The 20,832-nt window shown below is 36.3% G+C and overlaps 1 protein-coding gene, 2 long non-coding RNA genes and 2 pseudogenes across 4 annotated transcripts; 4 read left to right on the forward strand and 1 right to left on the reverse strand.

Annotated features, from left to right (window-relative positions):
- The first annotated feature begins 1,402 nt into the window (after window positions 1-1,402).
- Window positions 1,403-1,882, forward strand: LOC148297007 (beta-glucosidase 29 pseudogene; annotated as a pseudogene).
- A 774-nt stretch (window positions 1,883-2,656) lies between these two features.
- LOC110756551 (uncharacterized) lies at window positions 2,657-4,549 on the reverse strand. The gene is made up of 3 exons (XR_002526698.2): window positions 3,992-4,549; window positions 3,420-3,474; window positions 2,657-3,051 (listed from the first exon to the last, which is right to left on the reverse strand). It is a non-coding gene; the product is annotated as an uncharacterized LOC110756551 (long non-coding RNA).
- Window positions 4,550-4,745: 196 nt separating this feature from the next.
- On the forward strand, window positions 4,746-5,927 carry LOC148297008 (uncharacterized; annotated as a pseudogene).
- Window positions 5,928-6,753: 826 nt separating this feature from the next.
- On the forward strand, window positions 6,754-8,545 carry LOC110756553 (uncharacterized). Its single transcript, XR_002526700.2, has 2 exons — window positions 6,754-7,566; window positions 8,366-8,545. It is a non-coding gene; the product is annotated as an uncharacterized LOC110756553 (long non-coding RNA).
- A 4,404-nt stretch (window positions 8,546-12,949) lies between these two features.
- LOC148297009 (uncharacterized) lies at window positions 12,950-20,123 on the forward strand. 2 transcript variants are annotated; one of them, XM_088249008.1, is made up of 2 exons: window positions 12,950-13,567; window positions 20,046-20,123. In XM_088249008.1, exons 1-2 carry the CDS (start codon window positions 12,950-12,952, stop codon window positions 20,121-20,123), a joined length of 696 nt encoding a protein of 231 aa, XP_088105134.1. The 2 variants fall into 2 exon arrangements, with proteins under 2 accessions (XP_088105134.1, XP_088105133.1); XM_088249007.1 differs by lacking the exon at window positions 20,046-20,123 and adding an exon at window positions 13,735-13,812.
- Window positions 20,124-20,832: the final 709 nt, after the last annotated feature.

Consider the following 20,832-nt stretch of genomic DNA (forward strand, 5'->3'; position numbering starts at 1 on the left):
ACCACCGAATCAAGTGTTGCAGTACTTCAAAGGTTCAATATGAAGGGGATCGATGCACTTCAAGTTAAGGAGGTTTCAAGTTGATCTATTTAGAGAGCTAAATGTCTTACGTGTATATTTCTCTCTCTTGTAGGGTTTGAAGATGGTGAAGGCATCATTGGAGTCAAATACCGCTCTTACCAATGTCTTCCTTGGAAAGAAACAGCACAAACTTTTCAACTTTGGTCCTCTAGCGACATTGAGCTTTTGGGGTTTCATTTTGGTTTGTGGATTGGGATTTCTATTCTATTACTTTGGATCATGTAAACTTTGGTCCACTGATTCTATTGGTTTCATTCATTATATTTCGAATCAAACAGTCATCTGCCATCGAAACAATCATTCAGCTTTATCGTTGACCCAGAACAAATGAGGAGGCCAATTTTGTATTGAGGGAGGTTGAAGAAATAAAGCTCATCTATATATACAGATTCAAAACATCTGAAGAAACTGATGAATTGTCGAAGCCTATCCTCTTGATTGACACAAAGGGCATATGAGTGCAGCAGTTTCTCTACGATTGCATCTTAACTTTAATTTCACAACATATCAAATGCAGCTACTGCGTATATTTTAGAATTGAACTCAAATAATTTGGCCTGGTTGGTGTAGATTTATATTAAACGAGTATAGCCAGGCGGCTAGACTCGGTGTTTTTTAAAATTGCTTTTGAAATTAATAGTGTAGCGGCGCCGTTATACTGTGTAAATATAATATATTGAAAGAGTATAGCCACGCGGCTATACGCCCTTTTTTATTTTTTCCGAATTTAATAGTACAGCCGACAGGTTATACTCTTTAAATATAATATATTAAAAGAGTATAGCCGGCATGTTTCCTTTTTTTTTTTTTTGTATATAATTTTTTTCCTAAATTAATAGTTATAAATATATCATATTCAAACAGTACAGCCGCGCGGCTATACTTGGTTCATTGATCACTACAACAGCCTTATTGATGAATTAGTCAAGAATGGGACAAAACCCTATGTGACCTTATTGCAGTTTGACCTACCACAAGGTTTGGAAGACAAGTACTTAGGCCCTTTGAACCGTTCTTTTGTGGATGATTTCAAGACTTACACTGAAATTTGTTTTACAACATTTAGAGATAGGGTCAAAAATTGGATCACATCAACGAGCAGTTGATCATTGCCAAATTTGGATATGACTATGGAATTGCTGCGCCAGGAAGGTGTTCTATTTCAGCAGGGTTTCCATGCATAGCGCTGGCAATTCAACCACTGAACCTTACATTGGGAGCCATAACCTTCTCCTAGCCCATGCCACTGTTGTTGAGCTTTACAGAGAGAAGTTTCAAGAGAAACAAGGTGGACAAATTGGAATTAGTCTTGTAGGACAGTATGTTGAGCCTTACTCAGAGCTTCTGCTACCGCAATGATCCTTTAGCTTCAACGCTGACCAAAAACAAAAACGGAAATCCTATCGGTCCTCGGGCTGAAGGAAACTCGATCCTCCACATTATTTATCCACAAGGTGTGAAGAAACTGTTGGAGTTCATGAATAAAAATTATTGGAATCCGATAATCTACATCACTGAAAATGGAATTAATGAGCCAAAGGATAATAAACGTGGACTTGATCCTGCATTGAAGGATCCACATAGAATTGAAAATAATCTGAGGCATTTGTACTGGATGAACAGGGCAATGAAGAATGGAGTGAACTTGAAAGGATATTTCCACTGGGCTCTGTTTGATGACTATGAATGGGGTGATGGCTATACCTTAAGATTCAGGCTTTACTACATCGATTGCAAAAACAATCTCACACGCATTCCCAAAGAGTCTGCTAAGTGGCTCCTTAAATTCCTCAAAGGGTGAGAGGAGAATAGAGATCAAGCTCTAGATGCATGTTGAAGAAGACCAAGTTCCAATGTTGAGTTTCATAGGCACAATGCAATAAAGGCAACGTACGTTTGAGTGCTTCAATTAACATCTATAATTAGGCAATACAAAAAGAACGTTGGCATACAATCACTACTACAAAAATCGCAATAGACAATGGTAATCCACCGTCGTGTATCTGGTTTTTGCAACCATCGTGAAATTGACCGACATCTTTTGATGCATAAAACCACGACGGTAAATCCCCATCGTCTATTATTTGTAAAGATGACGCTTTTACTCACAACCGTTGTCTCTTATATGTAAAGACGGCGGTTTTTTTGAAAGAACTGTCATCTATTATATGTAAAGACGACGGTTTTTTTAAAGAACCGTCGTCTATTATATGTAAAGATGACGGTTTTTATTTAAAACCGTCTTTAATTGTATAGAAAGATGACGGTTTTTTGTTAAAAAATTTATGTAAAGACGACGGTTTTTTGTTAAAAATCATCGTTGATTGTATGTAAAGACGATGGTTTTTACAATAAAACCATCGTTGATTGTATATAAAGACGGCGGTATAGTGTTAAAAACGGTCATTAATTATATGTACAACGACAATTTTTTCAATAAAACCATCGTTTTATTATTTTTAAATATGTCGTCTAATAAGTTCCTAAGCTATTACATTTTAGTTTTTGTTTTCCTATCATTCTATACAACGATTTTAACTAGAAAACCAATTATATTGCTTTATTAACGAACATATACACTCAAAAATTATTTCTTTCATAAAACTTGAAGATTCAATAGTTATTACATAGTCAACCAATCTTTATTCTATTACATACTTCCTACCTATAATTAGATATAATTGAGCTCACAAATTCTACTAATTTGATCTTGACTTCATCAATTTGTTATTGGGTTGACTTAGCTCTGCCTTCTTGCACATTTTTCAAGTTGGTGGTGTCGAAATAAGATCTATGCAGCTTTAGAATGACAGCAGCTTGAGGACTAATCCACTACTACCTGCTTTACTGAGAGAGAGATTCAAAGAGAAAGTTAATGATGTATACACTATCATGTAGGCTTTCATAGTTAGCTTCAGACTTGGTCCTGCCAACAATTTGCCTTCCATCTGCTGCTAATCCAGCAACTACCTGTAATTGGATAACACCATAAAATTAATGCAAACTTATCTGTCAGAACAAACAGCCTGGGTGATTAAGCCAAACTTGATAACCATGTGAGAAAAGAAAACGAAGTTTAGAAGATATAGCCTGGGTGATTAAGGCTAGAACTGAAATGAGCAAGCACAAAATAAAATGAGAGGAGAGATAAAACTGAAAAGTAATAAAACAGAGGATTTGCTCTGCATTAGAACCAATTTTAACCCACTCAAATAGAACCAAAAATATATATATAACCTAGCAATTATCAAATTAAACCAAACAAAACATAAGCCTCATTCAAAACAAAATATTGAACCCAGATGCTTACTTTAACAACAAAGGTCAAGGAATTGTACCTTGGTCAGATATTTTACTCCCCCAAAGGTCAAGGTATTGTAGTTTAGAAATTACCTGAGGAAAATCATTACAAAACATGAAGTTAAGAAATGAAATGGCAAGGGTGGACAGTCATAGAAATTCAAGTGTCAAGAAATGTTGAATATGCGGTCCACCAAAAATAAAACAGATGCCTCAGCCTTGACTTGAGAACAACTGCAGTATCATCCTTACAAGTGAATTAAATTTAAACCACTCATGGATTGTGGTTTAAATAAAAGTCAAAACATAAACATACATTATATATGAGAGGCACATTCAATTCCAGCAAGTCCACAAGATCCTGCAGACTCCCAAACAAGAGATATGGATCTTATACAGAAGAACAAAAAACAATACAAACAAAATATATGGGTTAAATAGTCACCAGTGAATTCATTAAAATAGTAAGGGAATCTTACAGAAACTAAACTATCACTCAAAACTCAAAGAGCAATATAACTGAAATCTCTAAAATCTCTCTATAATATTAGAATCACAAAAATCTTTAAAACATACGAGTGGTAGCACAGAGAGAAAGAGAGAGCCTTACCTTGAGGTCCGAGATCGAAGAGAGGATTTGGAGTTGGGGTTGGGGTCGGGGTCGGAGAGTCGAGGAAAATGAAATGAAACCTCTTTGGCGATCTTCTTCTCTAAAAGGCTAGGACCGCGAAGACCGTGACCCAGAAGACGACTATCCAGAAGATGGCGCCGACGACGATCCAGAAGACGGCGCCGACGTCGATCCTCGTGACGAAGCCGACACCGAAGTCCACCTCCTCGTTGCCTCTGTCTCTCTGAGATGTGAGAGTCGGCTTAGAAAAGATTGAGCTGGAGAGAGAGGGTTTAGGTGCAGAGATGTGATAGAGAAGGAGAGAGAGAGAGGGGGTTTGAACTCAGATATGGAGAGAGGGCTTCATCGAGAGGGAATGGAATTTTCATGGAGAGGGAAACTTAGAACATTGAGCGGGGTGTGAAAAATTAAGTTGAGAAGGACAACTTTAGTTTTTGGTAAAGCTGAGAGGAACAACGCTTAAGTGAAACAGTGTTTAGCGTGTTTTGGATGCACGTCGGTTCTTCTTGACAACTGACGTGTTTTTGAAATATGTTTTGGATTACCAACTTATTAGATGCCTTAAGACGTCGCTTTTATAGCCACTGACGTGGTTTGTAGCCAATTTTAAAACCACGATGCTTTCTTCTGACGTCTTTTAAGTGACGTGTTTTTGCAATATTGGCATAGTGAATTATTATATAAGGAATATATAGCCGTATAGTTCCCCTGTCTTCCTCATCACTAGTTCAATATGGCAGCAACCTCCAACATTTGTGTGAGCTTGAAGCTCCTAATAGACACTAAGAGCCACAAAATTTTGTTTGCTGAAGAGAAAGTGCTTAATCTTGGCATGGAAGAGGTTTGAATTATTCCTAACTTCTTTCCCACATTTCTACATGCTTTTGAGTCATGTTGCTTAGGGTTCAGGATTTAGGGTTTGAAGCTGCTGAAGGCATCGTTGGAGACTAGTGCAGTTCTTACAAAAGTGTTCCTGGGTAAAAGGAAGGCATAAAACTTTTCTGCATTATGAACTCAGATTCATATTTCTTTATGATGTCATTTTGGAGCTTACATTATTTGAGATTTAAGGATATGTAATGACTATTTCGGATTTCAATCTTTTCTTTTTCTTCTTCTTCTTCTTATTCTCCTTTTTGTTTCTTCTCAAACGATCAATCTTTTCTTCTGTCTGTTTCAATTAAGAAACTGTTTGCTTAATTTTGATTAATTTGCTACCGCCTGCACGCATATACCCCAAGCCCAAAACCAAATCAATCTCTGCTAGTTAGTTTGAAGCTCCTCATCGACAGAAAGCATAAAAAAGTTCTCTTCGCCGAAGCTGGCAAGGACTTTTGCTGACTTTCTCTTCACCCTTCTGCCTCTACCCGTCGTCACTATGATCAGGCTTCTCTCTAGGAAACGCATGGTCGATTGTTTAGGCAAACTCTACGGCAGCTTAGAAAACCTAAACGACACATACTCACAACCCAACCTCAACAAGGATGTTCTTCTAAAACCTAAGAAGCTGCCAATGCCAATTGGTGGCACCCATTAACTCCTTCCTGCATTGACCGACGGTGAATCAAACAGTAAACCATTGTACACGTGTCGGTCATGTCAGCCGTCAAGTTACTCCTACTCTGGCGGCAAGATATGCTATGTGTTCGAAGACCCTAAGGCCATTTGTCCAAAGTGCCATAACTTCATTTCTAAACCCAAGACTTATATTGCTCGGCCGACAATTGCAGCAGGCGGCAAGGGAGGTGGGTTTGTGAGAGAGGCTGTGACTTACATGATAACGGATGAAATGGAAGTGAAGCCTATGTCTGCCATTTCAAGTATTGCTCTACTTAAAAACTTCGATGTTAGGGATGTTCATACACTTGAAGAGACTGTGGTTCCTCTCGATAAGGATAAGGTTTGTGTTTATTAATAATTTTTTCTAACGTGATAAATTACCATTCTATATATTCAAATATTGCACTTGATATTCTATAAGAATTTATGATGAAGAGCATTTTTGTTTAATTTCCTTGTTTGGGTTTGAAATTGTTGAAAGGCATTGTTGCAGTCAAATGCAGTTCTGACGAATGTGTTTCTTTAAGCAGCATTTCAAGTTGACATTTTGAAGCTTCATTTGGAATGTTTGTTTTTGAATATGGATGATGTATCCTTTGTTTTACAATATTAATTGGCTGAATGAATTGGATTGGGTACGTATTGGACTTCAAACTAATACAAAGATATCATATTCTTTTGCTTTCTTCTTCTCTCTTAAAAAAGCAATGGTGTCTTTTCACTTAAAAAAGCAATGATGTCATCACTTGAGAACGGCAATTCTCGAGCAACATCAAATTAATTGATGTTCATAATTGCATATCTATACCAACTACAGAGGGCTGAAATTACCACCACCACCACCCACATTACTTTTTTTTTTTTTCACAATATCCATGGCATTCGCCCCCTTTATGCTAACCCATATTAAAAGAGTATAGCCGAGCGATTATACTCCATTTTTTAAATTTTTTGCCTGAAATTAATAGTATAGCCGGTCGGCGATAATCCGTTTTTAAAAAATTATATATTCCAATTTATAGTATAGCTAATGGGCTATACGGTTTAGATATAATATATAAAAATAGTGTGGCCGCGCCTTTATACTCCGTGTTTTTTTTCATTTTTTTTCAAATTAATAGTATAGCCGGTCGGCTATACATTTCAAATATAAAAATTAGGTCAGATATCTTCTTCTTCCTCTCTCTATCTCGATCTCTCTCTCTCTCTCTCTCTCTCGCTCCGTCTTTCTTCCTAACAAGCAGCGGATCCTGCGTGCTTCAACAGCCCTTCATCCGCGCCTCAACGGCAAGTCGCTCGCCCAGACCCTCCTAGAGCTGCCTAGGGCGCCTAGAGCCGCCTAGGGCCGCCTAGACCCTCCTAGAGCCGCCTAGGCAGCCAAGAACCGCCTAGAGCCGTCTAGGGCCGCCTAGGCCGCCTGGAACCGCCTAGGTCCGCCTAGAGCCGCCTAGGGCCGCCTAGGCCGCCTAGAACCCCCTAGGGCCGCCTAGAGCCGCCTAGGGTTCAGGGTTTTGTGTATAGAACTCTATGGTTGCAGGATAGTCCGACCGAGGATGTTTTTGATTACTTTGAAGATGTTAGGGAACAAGGTGGAAGAGTTTTTGTTCATTGTTGTCAAGGGGTATCTCGGTCCACCTCATTGGTGATTGCGTATCTTATGTGGAGAGAAGGACAGAGTTTTGATGATGCATTTCAGTATGTGGAAGCAGCAAGAGGCATTGCTGATCCGAATATGGGTTTTTCTTGTAAATTTAGTCTGTTTGCTGTAAGGTTTCTGTTACTATCTTCTATATCCATTCTTACTATTTTGCATCTCAAGGGATTTGACTTGTGATTGTTGAGTTTTGACTTGTGATTGTTGAGATTTGACTTGTGATTGCTGTAAGGTTTCTGTGATTGTTGCTCAAATCAATTTTCTGTTTCTTCACATGGCTTAATTTGCAGTCCAACATTTTCAGGCATCAGGATAAACTCCAGTGGCAAAAACCATAGAGGTAATGAAGTTGATGGTAACCATTGTTGAACTAATTTCCTCCATATATATGACATGCTAATGCACTATTTTTAGGAACTGCGAGTGGGATAGTAACTCTAGATGGCTATTCTGTTTAGACAAATTCACCGGTTATCAAGATGCCACATCCTGGAAGGGTACCTCTTGGTGTACCGGAACTGACTTAAGTTGGTTCCAAATTGAAAGATAATGAGCTTTTGGTTGGCGTGGAATTAGGATTACACTGTTTTCACAATCATGTGGCAGGTCACTAGTGAATCAACCTTCCTAGTACTGAAATACTAACTAACCTTAGGCCATTTCACTTGATTTTGTTCCATCTCCTGCATTTAAACATGTTTTTGCTTATGCACTTTTTCTTTGAAATTGCTGAATCACTTGCTATAAGGAACCAGACCTTATTTGCTTAGTAGGTTCCCCTTGAAAAGTCTATTAATGTCTCCATTTATATTAAAAATCCCCAATTAGAAGTGAATTTTGATTGGATGGTAGTGTCTGATACTGCTAGCAAATCATCAAAACCGAAACCAAGTAATATAAAAAGAGTTGAGGTAAATCTAAAAAGTTCCATTTGAAAATGCTTCAAAATATTTTCCTTGATGTCATCTTTCCTAGGTAAATTAAAAAAAAGAAGATAGAGTTTTCAAATAAGGATTTTGAATAGCTGGGTCCATATTAATTCCAATCAGGATTGTTGACCTTTATTTTCCCTGACGAGTCTTCAATTTGCTGTGTTCTTCAAACCTGACATAATGTGTTTTGGACTTTGCTGTGTACAGGAGGAGGAGGATGATGCTGGTCTCTAACTGCCTTGTTGCTAATCAACTGGTTGTACAGTGCTGTAACACCCTGGTAACTCATAATCAGATTTTTCATGTATATTCATTAATACAAGGACCAATTCCTGAATGCCTTTTCGGGCCAAGCAATTTATATTAAACGTTCCATTCTTATTGCTCTCTCTCTCTCTCTCTCTCTCTCTCTCTCTCTCTCTCTCTCTCACGATGTACACGGGCTTAGATTTCAATAGCATTCCCAACTTAAAAGGAATGATAAGTGAAAATGGTTGTAAGTTGTAACAATTTGAGTCCATTGAGCACTCTCATCAAAATCAGGGAGAATATTTGATTAATCAGTTTTGTCTGGTTTAGGATGCGTGAATGGATTTGATCAATACAATTTATAATTAAATTGAGCTATTAGATCCATGTTTAGTCTGTCCAAGATCTAAATCCCAGTCGTATGAATGAAATAAATCATATAACCCAGCTAGCTGTTCTCGTCTATACGGATTATCATTTGTGAAATAAGGAATTCTCATCTTCAAAAGCAGCCTTATAATGATCTATTAATCATGTAATTATTGAAGATAAATCCTGAGACAGAGGATGATAATTAATGAGTTAAAAACAACAATTCTAGTTGTTTTGGTAATTAATGAGATAATTAATGGTAATTAAGTATACTTTCCATCAACCAGTATTCACGAATCACGATCAGTTCACTTCAGGCTTTTCAAATAATTATCGACCAGTCTTTTTGACGGCATCAATGGCAGTCACCAAAATTAAGTACATGTAAAAAGGCCACAAAGTTCTGTTTGCTGAATGGGGAAAGCACTTTTGTGGATTTGCTTTTTAGTCTTGTCTTTTGCCTCTAGGCATTGCCACTAAACTCGTCTCTAACAAGGATGACATGGGTGGAAGCTTAGTCAAACTTTACAAGAGCATTGAAAATCTCAGTGACACGTACTACAACCTGCTACTAACAAGGACGAGGCCTACGACACTTTCTGCTGGAGCTAATGTCCTTCGGATTTTGACCACCAATGATCCAGAGTTGCTTTGTGGTCGACTGATGATCCATTCACCATTGCCATTTTTGAATAATTTTGAATTTAGGATACTTCTTTTATGAAGCTTATAAAATAGGTCTTTGAAGGCTTAAGCACATGCTCCTTCTTCTCTGTCCTTAATATCCCCTCAATGGGTACCACCAACAGCGCTAGCGTGAGTTTGAAGCTTCTGATTGACACTAAAAGCCACAAAGTTTTGTTTGCTGAAGCAAGCAAGGAAGTTGTTGAGTTCCTTTTCCGTTTTCTGTCTTTGCATGTTGCAACTGTTACTAGGCTCCTCTCAACTCACGGTATGGTTGGTTGCTTAGGCAATCTTTACCAGAGTGCCGAAAGTCTTAGTGTCAACTCATACTTGCCACTCAATCTTAAGGACACCCTGCTCAAACCCAAAACAACAATTTCTGCGGCCAATATCCTTCAATTGCCATTGCCGAAGAGTCTGCTAAGTGGCTCCCTAAATTCCTCAAAGGGTGAGAGAAGAGAATAGAGATCAAGCTCTAGATGCATGTTGATGAAGACCAAGTTCCAATGTTGAGTTTCATTGGCACAATGCCCTGTACTATGATACACAATGTTGAGTTTCACTGCAATAAAGGCAACGTACGTTTGAGTGCTTCAATTAACATTTATAATTAGGCAATACAAAAATAACATTGGCTTACAATTATTATATAAGGAATATATAGCCGTATAGTTCCCCTGTCTTCAATATGGCAGCAACCTCCAACGTTTGTGTGAGCTTGAAGCTCCTAGCTAATAGACACTAAGAGCCACAAAATTTTGTTTGCTGAAGTGAGCAAAGAAGTTGTTGATTTTGTCTTCTCTTTGGTGTCTTTGCATGTTGGCACCGTCACTTGGCTCCTCTCCGAGGATGGCATGGTTGGTTGCTTAGGCAAGCTCTACGAGAGCCTTGAAAATCTTAGCTACACATGCTTGCAACCTAATCTAAAAAAGAAATCCAGTGAAGCTCGATGGTTTTTTGTTTGATGGTCAAAATAAACTATGGAAGAAGCCCAAAATGGAAGCTGAAAAAAAAATAAAGCAGATAAAATCTTAATTAAACCAACACAAGAAGTTCGAAAAGGCAGAGCCTAGTTTCAAAGAAATGAATGACAAATAATAATTGTTTTTCCGTGATTTTCATCATCAACGTCAACCATTAATTCAAAAAAATAAATACCAGTAGTTTAATTTGCTAACCCTCCGCCTTCTTGGTCCATGTGAATCATGATCATCCTTCAGTTCCTATCAATAGGGGTTTAATCTCCATTGATCACATGATTCTTCAGCTTCGAACTTTGGTCTCTTAAATTCCTAGTGTTTAATTTCCATAAATTGTGCACACATTATTATGCTATATATCTCCACTCCAGTAAATTATGTTGCTCTGACCCAAGCACCTAGTAGCACTGTTGAAACGGCGACGTCCAGCGAGGGAGGGTATGTGAAGGGTGTTGTTACATATATGATCATGGACAATTTGTAAGTGAAGCCTATGTCTACCATTTCTGGTATAACTATGCTTAAGGGGTTAATCTTGGCATGGAGGAGGTCTGAATTCCTTTATATATATATATCATCTATATACTTCCCTATTTTAATTACTAATTTTCTATTAATAATTTCAGACCAAAAAATTTGTTATTAATAATCAATTAACCAATTATTACGCCAGTTAGTCAATGCAGTGTGTCCATCCCTTTCTCAAATTTGATATCATCCTATACATTAAAATAGTTTAGAATACCGTTTTGTCAAGGAAAAAAACCAATTAATCGATTAGTTGACTCTGATTTGAAATATTAGGCTATGTTGATGCTTCAGTTAAAGTATATTATAGGTTATCACTAATTTTGTATATTTTTGTCCTTTCGATTTCTTAGGGTTTGAAGCCGCTAAAGGCATCCTTGGAGTCCAACACTGTTCTTTTCGATGTGTTCTTGCGTAAAGGGAAGGCATAACAGTTTCTATTCTTTCCATGATCCATTGGAAATGGAATCAAAGTTCTGGATGCTAGCTTCTTCTTTTTCTTATAACTAAGATTAGTATTGCTTCAGCAAAATGTCGTTTTGGGAGATTTCTTTAATTTGGATTTCAATTAATGAACTGCCTTTTTTTGTTCCTGCAACTAGTTGATTATTTTGATCGAGGTTCGAGAAAAAGAAACTCTGCAACTTTTAATAAACGATTGAATAATTCAAATTAAATGAAAGGTCACGTAAGTAATGGCAAAATTGTAACGTTTAAAAAGTAGGTCAACATTTGCATAGATAATGGCAAGTTATAATTAAGACTTTTTATCACAAATGGTCCCTTAGATTTGCAAAATTATCGCATTTCGTCCCTAACGTCTTTTTGTGACACTAATGGTCCCTAAGGTTACCTTTCACACATCAAAATGGTCCCTGCCATTAGCTTCCGTCAAATTTTATGTTAAGTAGCTAATGTGGCACGTGTGTAGAGCCCACACATCCAATAGTATACATCCATGTGGCTTTAAATAAAATATATTATATTTTAAATATTTTAAAACTTAAAATCCAAAAAAACAAAACAAAAAAAACCTGTACCTCCTTTGCTGGCGCCTTGCACCCACCCTCGCAGACCCACTCTGCCTCTCTCTCTCCCTCTTTTTCCTCCCTTCTCTTTCTCTCTCTCCCTCATCTTCCTTGATTTTTACAGGCTGATCTACCATAGCTTGATGTAGTTTCTGCATCTACCATAGCTTGATGAAATAAACACTTGGGTCCTTTTTTGTTTGAAAATCAATGAAACCCACAACCAAGGAAGATCATTTGCTTTAGTTTTTAAAATAGAAGCTAATCATTTTTGTTGAATTTCTCGTTTTTACCCATAACTTGTCTCTGTAGCATTGGAACCAAGATCGGGCTTGGCATAGTTGCAGTACACTTGGGTCCTTTTTTGTTTTGACCAAAACTTGCAAATCAATGAAACCCACAACCAAGGAAGATCAAGGAAGATGAGGGAGATAGGGAGAGAGGAGGGAGGAGGAGAAGGGAGAGAGAGGCAAAGAGTGGGTCTGCGAGGGTTGGAGGTTCTGGCAGAGGGAGAACGCAGATGGTACATGTTTTTTTTTTTTTTTTTTTTGGGGTTGGAGGCGCTGGCACGTGGATGTATACTATTTGATGTGTGGGCTTCACAGATATGACACGTCAGTTACTTAACAGAAAATTTGACGGAAGCTAACGGCAAGGACTATTTTGATGTGTGAAGAGTAACCTTAGGGACCATTAGTGTCATAAAAAAAAGTTAGGGACGAAATGCGATAATTTTGCAAACCTAAGGGACCATTTGTGATAAAAAGCCTATAATTAATATGGATAATGGCAAGTTATAATTAATATGGGTTTGGAAAATGCCATGCACGCATTCCCATTTTTTAATTTTGAGCAGATTTGTTGCATATTTTTATGATTAAATAGGGTTTTCTCTTCTGTACGCCTATAAATTACAGGTCTTCCTCCTAGGCTTCAAACATTGCATCAATATGGCAACGTCCAACGCCACAAGTGTGAGCATGAAGCTACTGGTCGACTCAACTCGTGGCAAAGTTTTGTTTGCAGAAGCAAGCAAGGATGTCGTTGATTTTCTCTTCACTCTCCTGTCTCTGCCTGTAGGGGCTGTGATCAAACTCCTCTCCAAAGACGGCATGGTTGGTAGCTTGGGAAAGCTTTATGAGAGTGTTGAAAATCTGGATGACACATACTTGCAACCAAATTTCAACAAGGACATGTTGCTGGAACCAAAGGCAACAGTTTCTGGTGCCAATATCCTTCCTTTGCTGACCAATAACGTTGACTCGAATGCTAAAAAGTTCTACACGTGTTCATGTTGCAGTAACCGCAATATTTCCGATGTGTCTGGAACTGTTTGCTTAAATTGCAACCGTGGCATGTCCACTAAGGTGACTTATGTTTCTCCAGCACCTACCGTGGCAAGACCCAGCGAGGGAGGGTATGTCAAGGGAGTAGTGACATACATGGTCATGGATGACTTGGAGGTGAAGCCAATGTCCACCATTTCAAGCATAGCTATGCTGAACAAGTTCAATGTGAAGGAGGTTGGTGTTCTTGAAGAGAAAGTGGTTAATCTTGGCATGGAAGAGGTTTGAATTATTCCTAACTCCTTTCCCACATTTCTACATGCTTATGAGTCATGTTGCTTGCTGCATGTCATAATGTTATTTTCTTTACTTGTATTTTCATTAAAAATAAGGAAGCTAAAATTGTATTTTCTGTTTGGATGTTTTTTTTTTTTTGCTTATCTTGGTAGGGTTTGAAGCTGCTGAAGGCATCGTTGGAGACCAGTGCAGTTCTTACAAAAGTGTTCCTGGGTAATAGGAAGGCATAAAACGTTTCTGCATTATGAACTCAGATTCGTAGTTCTTTATGATGTCATTTTGGAACTTACGTTATTTGAGATTTAAGGATATGTAATGACTATTTCAGATTTCAATCTTTTCTTCTTCTTCTCTTTTTTGTTTTTGTTTTTTCAAATGATCAATCTTTTCTTCTGTCTGTTTCAATTAAGAAACTGTTTGCTTAATTTTGATTAATTTGCTACCGCATGCACGCCTATATCCCAAGCTTCGAGAGATGATATTCTGCAACATTTATTAGTAAATGATGGGATGATGCAAATCTTTAACTTGCCATTCAGCTCAGCAACAAGCACATCAGTCTGTCCAGAAAGAGACCCTGTTAAGAAAGCTGGGCTGAGTCATACCAGATTATCAAATTTACTTTTAATTCGTGTGTTTTTTTTTTGGTAATTAAAATGAATTTTTAACTTGTATGTTAGATGTATATAATTGAGTGTCTATGAAAATTTATAAATCTGACCTTTAAGTGAGCAAGAGATGCAACATAACAAAATAAAATAAACTGAACTAACCTCATAATTGTTGACGAAAAAAAAGAACTAAGCTCATAATCAAAAGCCCAATATTACTACAAACCTAGCAATCCTACCAAAGACGGTTATAAATCAACATCAGTCGCCTTGATCATTGCCGCCGCCAAGTTCATCTCCACCACAACCACAAGAAAAGAGCATGGGTTCGTAAAGACACCCGAAAGAACCGACCGGCTTCTTTTCAATTGTCTTATCATGCATAACTGCTAGCTGCTTCAGGGGGAAAAGAAAAAATTTTAACTAGTGGGCTTGTGTTGAGTTTATTGAACAAAATATTAATATAAAGTTTATAGTACTTTGCCTACCTGAACAAAATAAGATCACCTGCTTTCTGCATTGCCCCTAACATGGACTCTAGCTCATGTCTACCTAACTTAAAGCTTATAATTTGACATATATTGTATCATGTTTTGTTTTGTTTTTTCTCTTGGTAGGGTTTGAAGCTGCTGAAGGCATCGTTGGAGACCAGTGCAGTACAGTCCTTACTAATTAATGTGTTCCTGGGTAATAAGGACTAAACATTTGTGCTTCGTGAAATAAGATTCGTATTTTATGATGTCAATTTGGAGGTTTCCTTATATTTTGGATTTATGTAATGACTATTTCGGATTTCAATATTTTCTGATTTCCCTTTGAATGAAGAAATTGTTTGCTTAATTTGATTGGTTAGCCTTCACCCCCAAGGTTCGAGAATGACTCTCCTGCAACATCTCTTAAACCCATGAATAAAAATATGAAATGTCATAAAGATAATTGAATCATCTATCCCAAAAAAGAAGAGGATTTCCCCCAAAATGACAATTAAAAAATGTATCATTTGGATAAGGTCCATCCAAATGACAATTAAAAAACGTTTCAGTTTCTCAAAGTAGTGGGTCTACAAATAAATAGGTCCTTAAATCTTGTTTACTTCTCCAGATATATATAATATAGTATTGTGCCGCGCATGTCCTCCATCTCACTCACTCTGCCTCAATGGCACTACTACAAAAAACACTTTGCGCGACAAAATAATTTTGTTGCGCAAAGTACAATTTCGTCGCGCAAAGTTTGCGCGACGAAATTTTGGTCGTGCAAGATCTGTCGCGCAAAAATCGTGAAAAAAGGGTTTGCGTGACGAAAAATATTTTTTGTCGCTCATAGCTACTTTGCGCGACGAATAATAATAACTTTGCGCGACGAATAATAATAACTTTGCGCGACGAACACTAACGTCGCTCAAAGTCACTTTGCGCGACGAATCTAAACCAATTTGCGCGACGAATTCTAACTACTTTGCGCGATGAATACTAACAACTTTGCGCAACGAATATTAACTATTTTGCGCGACGAATACTATCTATTTTGCGCGACGAATACTATCTACTTTGCGCGATGAATAGTATCTACTTTGCGCGATGAATAGTATCTACTTTGCGCGATGAACATTAACCACTTTGCGCGACGAATACTATCTACTTTGCGTGACGAATAATATCTACTTTGCGCGACGAACATTAACCACTTTGCGTGACGGAAGTTAACGTCGCACAAATATACTTTGCGCGATGAATATTAATGTCCCACAAATCTTTGCGCGACGAAATATTCAATTTTTTAAAATTTTTGTTTTTTAAATTTGTTAAATTAAAATAAACTAGTTTAATAGTTTGCGCAACGAAATATTTTGTCGCGCAAGGTTTTTGACATTTTGTTTTATTATTTATCTTATATAAATTTCATTATATTTATTTTTTCAAATTTTTACTTTTCAAATTTAATTTAATTGTATGATTTTATTTTTTTTAATTACTTTAATTTAAATTGACATATTCAAAATAAAATTACATATGAAAAATACTGGTCAAATTATCCAATATATATAATATTCAAAATGTACACATAAATTAACAAAGTACAATAATAAAATCTACAAGCCTATTAGCGTCCAAATCCTCAATTTTAGCCATCAAAGTCTCGAAGATTCCCTACAAAAAAAAAAACAAATATTGTCAAATAACAAAAAAATAACATAAAATAATAACAAAAAATTGGCAAAAACTCAAAACTAACTCCAAAAACACATATTAATGAAAAAAATTTAAAATTTGGAGAGAATATACCTTTTGGCAAGATTTTGAGTGAGTGAGAATGAGAGGGAGAAGTGAGTGTGAGAGAATTAGAGAAGATAGTGAGAGAGAGATGAAAGAGTGAGTGAGAGTGAGAGATGATGAAAAAAGAGATAAGAGAGTGAGTGAGAGTGAGAGATAGTGAATAGAGAGATGAGAGATTAAGTGAGAGGAGTGAATGTGAGAGAAAGGGTAGGATTTTGGGAGAGGGAAAGAGAGAGGAGAGGTAGAGTAGAAGACATTGAGAAAATGGTGGAGGAGTTATTTTGGTTTTAAAGACCGTATCACTTTGCGCGACGAAATAATATATTGGTCGCGCAAAGTCTTTAAAAAAATTTTAAAAAATTCATATTTTTGGTGCCCGCCCAAATTTTTATGGTTTTGCGCGACGAATTTTTGGTCGCTCAAAGTTTTACGCGACCAAAATATTCCCGCGTCCCATTTTGCGTACCCGCCCAAATTTTTAGAGTATACTTTGCGAGACGAACCCCAATATATAGGTCGCGCAAAGTCGTAATTTTTTTTTTTTAATTCCAATTTTTGGTACCCGCCCAAATTTTTAGGGTATACTTTGCGCGACGAACCCCAATATATTGGTCTCGCAAAGTCGTAATTTTTTTTTTTATAAAAAAATTCCTTTTTTCGTACCCGCCCAAATTTTTAGGGTATACGTTGCGCGACGAACTCCAATATATTGGTCTCGCAAAGTCGTAAATGTTTTATTTATTTTTAAATTCCATTTTAGGTACCCGCCCAAATTTTTAGGGTATACTTTGCGCAAAGAACTCCAATATATTGGTCTCGCAAAGTCGTAAATTTTTATTTTTTTTTTAAATTCCATTTTTGGTACCCGCCCAAATTTTTAGGGTATACTTTGCGCGACGAACTCCAATATATTGGTCTCGCAAAGTTGTAATTTTTTATTTATTTTTAAATTCCATTTTTGGTAACCGCCCAAATTTTTAGGGTATACTTTGCGCGACGAACTCCAATATATTGGTCTCGCAAAGTCGTAATTTTTTTTTTATTTTTAAAATTCCATTTTTGGTACCCACCCAAATTTTAAGGTATACTTTGCGCGACGAACGACTATATATTGGTTGCGCATGGTCAAAAAAAATCTAAAGCTACTAATAAATATATATACTATTCAATTTCTTAACTGTTATACGTACAAAATAAACAAATTTAAAGCTACTCAACGATCCAACCGTCAAACTTGTTTGTTTATACTTCGAGATCATATACGCCAAAATTCGGAAAAAATAAACATTAAGAGATCACGTAATGGGACAAAACATTTCGACGGTTATAAACAAAAAATCAAGATTTAATGGTTATTTCAACTCTGATTTTGATGATTTTTTACAGCTACACTCCTTGACCCTATATGAATACAATGACTGCATTCGATCGTCAATTTAAATTATTTACACTAGTGGATACCACAAAATCTTATGTTATATTTAATAAAAGTATAAATAAACTCTTAATTGTTAGTGAATATATTGTTTTGATGCCATACGCATTCTACGAAACTAGTTTCAACGATCCAACCGTCAAACTTGTTTGTTTACACTTCGAGATCATATACCCCAAAAATTGGAAAAAATAAACATTCAGAGATTAACTAATATGACAAAACTTTTCGACGGTTGTAAACGAAAAATTATGATTTAACTGTTATTTCAACTTTGATTTTGATTATTTTTTACAGCTACACTCCTTGACCCTATATGAATACAATGAACCAATTCGATCGTCAATTTAAAATATTTACACTAGTGGATACCACAAAATCTTATGTTATATTTAACAAAAGTATAAATAAACTCTTAATTGTTAGTGAATATATTGTTTTGATGGCATATGTATTCTATGAAACTAGTTTCAACGATCCAACCGTCAAACTTGTTTGTTTATACTTCGAGATCGTATACCCCAAAAATCGGAAAAAATAAACATTCAGAGATCACATAATGGGACAAAACTTTTCGATGGTTATAAACAAAAATCACGATTTAACAGTTATTTTAACTCCGATTTTGATGATTTTTTACAGCTACACTCCTTGACCCTATATGAATACAATGACTCAATTTGATCTTCAATTTAAAATATTTACACTAGTGGATACCACAAAATCTTATGTTGTATTTAATGAAAGTATAAATAAACTCTTAATTGTTAGTGAATATATTGTTTTGATGGCATACGCATTCTACAAAACTAGTTTCAACGATCCAACTGTCAAACTTGTTTGTTTATACTTTGAGATCATATACGCCAAAAATCAGAAAAATTAAACATTCAGAGATCAAGTAATAGGACAAAACTTTTCGACGGTTATAAACCAAAAATCACAATTTAACGGTAATTTCAATTTCGATTTTGATGATTTTTTACAGCTACACTCCTTGACCCTATATGAATACAATGAACCAATCTGATCGTCAATTTAAAATATATATTTTCTAACAAAAACCCAATCCGAACTACAATATTATATTTTTCTAACAAAATAATTTTTTTCTTTTATTTATTTTTGTAAAGACTTTGCAAGATGAAGTTTAGTATTTCGTCGCGCAAAGTCATGCAAAGATTTTTATAACAAAATTATTTTATTTATTTTTGTAAAGACTTTGCGAGACGAAACACACTTCGTCGCGCAAGACTTTGTGCACCGAATATTTGTGTTTCATCGCGCAAAGTCATGCAAAGATTTTTAAAAATAATTTTTTATTTTTTTTATTTTTGTAAAGACTTTACGAGACGAAACACACTTCGTCGCACAAGACTTTGTGCACCGAATTTTATTGTTTCGTCACGCAAAGTCGTGCAAAGATTTTTTAAAATAATTTTTATTTTCTTTATTTTTGTAAAGACTTTATGAGACGAACCACACTTCGACGCGCAAGACTTTGTGCACGAATTTTAGTGTTTCGTCGCGCAAAGTTACTTTGAGCAATGATGCTTTGTCGTCGCGCAAAGTTACTTTGTGTGACGATTTGTGTTTCGTTGCGCAAAATTTTGTCGCGTAAGACTTTGAGTGACGAAGTTTAATTTTCGTCGCACAAAGTCATTTTGTGCGACGTATTGTGTTTTGTCGCGCAAAATTTGATCGCGCAACGGGTTTTTTTTTTACTAGTGTGGCCCCCTTCAAATCTAAACCCAAAACCAAATCAATCTCTACTTCTCCAGTTAGTTTGAAGCTCCTCATCGACAAAAAGCATTAAAAAGTTCTCTTCGCGGAAGCTGGCAAGGATTTTGTTGACTTTCTCTTCACCCTTCTTTCTCTACCCGTCGGCACTATGATCGGGCTCCTCTCTAAGATACGCATGGTCGGTTATTTAGGCAAACTTTACGGCAGCTTAGAAAACCTAAACGACACATACTTGCAACCCAACCCTCAACAAGGATGTCCTTCTAAAACCCTAAACCCTTTTAATCAAAGCTAATTTTCCACAGTTGAGCTGCTGTTATATTCTTTTGTTTTTTGTTTTGGTTGGAGGAATTGTTATTTTGTTCAAAATGATCATTTTCTTTTCATTAATTTTTTAGGGTCTGAAATTGCTCAAGGCATCATTGGAGTCTAACGCAGTTCTCACCAATGTCTTCCTTGGGAAGAAAGAGGAGTAATCATGTCAACTTTGCGCCTGATCAATTCTGGAAATGGAATTTTGGAGCATGTTTGACTGTTGTGCGTCTGAGTTCGGACTAGGGATTCATAAAGAGTGTCTTACACTGTTATTTTGTGGTAAATAATCAGTTGTAAATTGATGAAATCGACTTCACCATGCTCCTTTTCAGAGGACAGTTTCTTCTGTTAAGGTAGCTGAACTAACTTTTGCTAGAACTTCTGAGCTTGTGCGACTCCAAGATGTTTTTGAGACTCATGTGTTACTCTTTTGCCGTTGAATATATCGTTTTCTTCATTTTTGCTATACTATTAATTGGAATAAAATTTCAGAAAGCACAAAGTAGAGCTGCTATACTCCCTTTTTAATTTTTTCCGGAAATTAATAGTATAGGCGGGCGGCTATACTAAGTTTAAAAAAAAATTTATTCCAATGAATATACTGTTTAAATATAATATATATATAAAAATAGTATAGCCACGCCGCTATACTCCCTGTTTTTTTTTTTTTTTTCCAAATTAACAATATTGCCACGCGGCTATACGTTTTAAATATAATATCTTGAAAAGGTATAGCCGCACGGCTATACTCGGTGTTTTTAAATTGTTTTTTCAATTAATAGTATAGCCGGGCGGCTATACTATGTTTTTTAAATTTTTTTCAAAAAAGTAAAAAGTATGACCATGCGGCTAAACTGTTTAAATATAATT

The sequence above is a fragment of the Prunus avium genome, chromosome 2, assembly GCF_965620075.1.
Source record: "Prunus avium chromosome 2, drPruAviu1.hap1.1, whole genome shotgun sequence".
Classification (NCBI taxonomy): domain Eukaryota; kingdom Viridiplantae; phylum Streptophyta; class Magnoliopsida; order Rosales; family Rosaceae; genus Prunus; species Prunus avium.